The following is a 2,412-nucleotide window of genomic DNA, read 5'->3' on the forward strand; positions in this document are numbered from 1 at the left end:
GTCCTGATGGACTGTGAGGTCTTGGTCCTGATGGACTGTGAGGTCTTGGTCCTGATGGAGTGTGAGGTCTTGGTCCTGATGGAGCGTGAGGTCTTGGTCCTGATGGACTGTGAGGTCTTGGTCCTGATGGACTGTGAGGTCTTGGTCCTGATGGAGCGTGAGGTCTTGGTCCTGATGGAGCGTGAGGTCTTGGTCCTGATGGACTGTGAGGTCTTGGTCCTGATGGACTGTGAGGTCTTGGTCCTGATGGAGCGTAAGGTCTTGGTCCTGATGGAGGGTGAGGTCTTGGTCCTGATGGACTGTGAGGTCTTGGTCCTGATGGAGCGTGAGGTCTTGGTCCTGATGGAGGGTGAGGTCTTGGTCCTGATGGACCTCCTGTCAGAGGGAAGGGACTCAACCAGGTTGTGTCCAGGGTGAGAGGGGTCAGCTACGATCTTTCTAGCTTGCTTCAGAGTCCTGGAGGGACGGCAGGTTGCAGCCAATCACCTCTCAGCAGAGCGGATGATGCGCTGCAGCCTGGCCTTGTCCTTGGCAGTGGCTGCAGCATACCAAATGGAGATGGAGGAGCAGAGGATGGACTCAACGAAGAAGTTAGTGCACCATTATTGTCTTTGGTATATAATAGGACTTTTATATATTATTATAATATACACTTTAATATCCATCATATACACATTCAGTTTTATAGTTCAAATGCAGCTTATTCATGAATTATTTGCCATGAATGGGTGTTTAGAGACTATTTTCCAACATTTTGTGTTGATTATGAACACCTTAACCTTAATTATGTTGTTTCAGTGCAGAACAGATTCATGTAAAAGAATCAAACATAAAATAGTATTACACTGGTTTGTTGTGCAAATGTTTGTCATTCATTCCACTTTGAGATTACAGTCATGTACATATTAATATTCTGATCATGTGAACACATAAAACATGAACAACTGAATAACTGAGTAGTTAGGGATATACAGTATAGTTATATACAGAGATGAAATACATGTATATTACGTATACTATTACGTATTACGTATACTCTGATAATCTAATGAGTAGATTTCTGAATCTTCACATCATCATTCAGAAACTGATCACTTCAGAAACTTCTCCATCAGATCAAGAACTCTGCATTAGTTCAGGAGGTCTCTCCTTTAGGTCAGGAGGTCTCTCCTTCAGGTCAGGAGGTCTCTCCTTCAGGTCAGGAGGTCTCCTTTAGGTCAGGAGGTCTCTCCTTCAGGTCAGGAGGTCTCTCCTTCAGGTCAGGAGGTCTCTCCTTCAGGTCAGGAGGTCTCTCCTTCAGGTCAGGAGGTCTCTCCTTCAGGTCAGGAGGTCTCTCCTTTAGGTCAGGAGGTCTCTCCTTCAGGTCAGGAGGTCTCTCCTTCAGGTCAGGATCTCTCCTTCAGGTCAGGAGGTCTCCTTCAGTCGTTCGTCCTGTGTGTGCGCAGCGTCCCGGCCAGCCGGTCCCAGTGGGTGAAGTAGGGCGCGTAGTTGCAGGTGGACTGCACGTGGTGCAGGTCGTGGTGGCGCGCCCCGCCGTACAGCCCCAGCGGCACCAGGCGGTGGGCGGCCCAGGGCAGGTCGTAGCCGCAGTGGTCCTCCACTGACAGCCAGATGTTCAGCAGGAAGAAGACCAGCTCGCTCAGCGGGTGCAGGCCCAGCAGCACCGGGTTGGCGGCCGCGAAGAGACCCAGACTCAGAGTCTCCCAGGACCCAGAGTGCTCCGTAGTGAGGACGGAGGGGGAGGAGTAGGTGTGGTGCACCTGGAGGAGGAGGAGGAGCAGGATAAAGAGAAAGAGGAGGAGGAAGATGAAGATGAGGAGGAGCAGGAGGAGAAAGAGATAGAGGTGGATACCATTTTTAAATAATTTGTATTATTATTATTCATATTTTCTTATTATTAATGTTTTACCTAAATGATAGAAATCATTTTAAAGTGTCCATTTACTAGCTGTTTATATATATATATATATATATATATATTTATTATTTATAGTTTATTCACACTAAAATTACTGTTTACCACAAATATATCTTAATTTATGAATATTTTAGATTCATATTTTTGTAGTGTTTCTTTTCCGACATATTTAACAATCATAACTGGAGGAGAACTCAGATGTTCATTGACATAAAGATGAATAGATAAATAATAACATCATAATATCATAATAACATCATAATATAATAACATAATGATAATATAGTAATAACATAATAATAACAAAAGCATAATAATAACATGAGAACATAATAATAACATGAGAACATAATGAAAACATAATGATAATATAGTAATAACATAATAATAACATGGTAATAACGTGATAACATAATAACATTATCACATAAAAACAGAATAATAACCTAGTAACATGATAATAACATGAGAACATAATAATAACATGATAACAT

The 2,412-nt window shown here is 42.9% G+C and overlaps 1 protein-coding gene across 1 annotated transcript in view; it reads right to left on the reverse strand.

The window, feature by feature from the left end:
- Positions 1–217: 217 nt before the first annotated feature.
- ch25h (cholesterol 25-hydroxylase) overlaps positions 218–2,412 on the reverse strand; it is a gene marked incomplete at its 5' end in the record, with an annotated part of 4,494 nt that continues 2,299 nt past the window's right edge. Inside the window, one exon of the mRNA XM_079237589.1 lies at positions 218–1,760. Within this exon, the coding sequence (XP_079093715.1) occupies positions 1,419–1,760 (342 nt within the window). The 3' untranslated portion in view covers positions 218–1,418. The remainder of the gene's footprint in view (positions 1,761–2,412) is intronic.

Source organism: Taurulus bubalis (genome assembly GCF_910589615.1).
Source record: "Taurulus bubalis genome assembly, chromosome: 2".
Taxonomy (NCBI): domain Eukaryota; kingdom Metazoa; phylum Chordata; class Actinopteri; order Perciformes; family Cottidae; genus Taurulus; species Taurulus bubalis.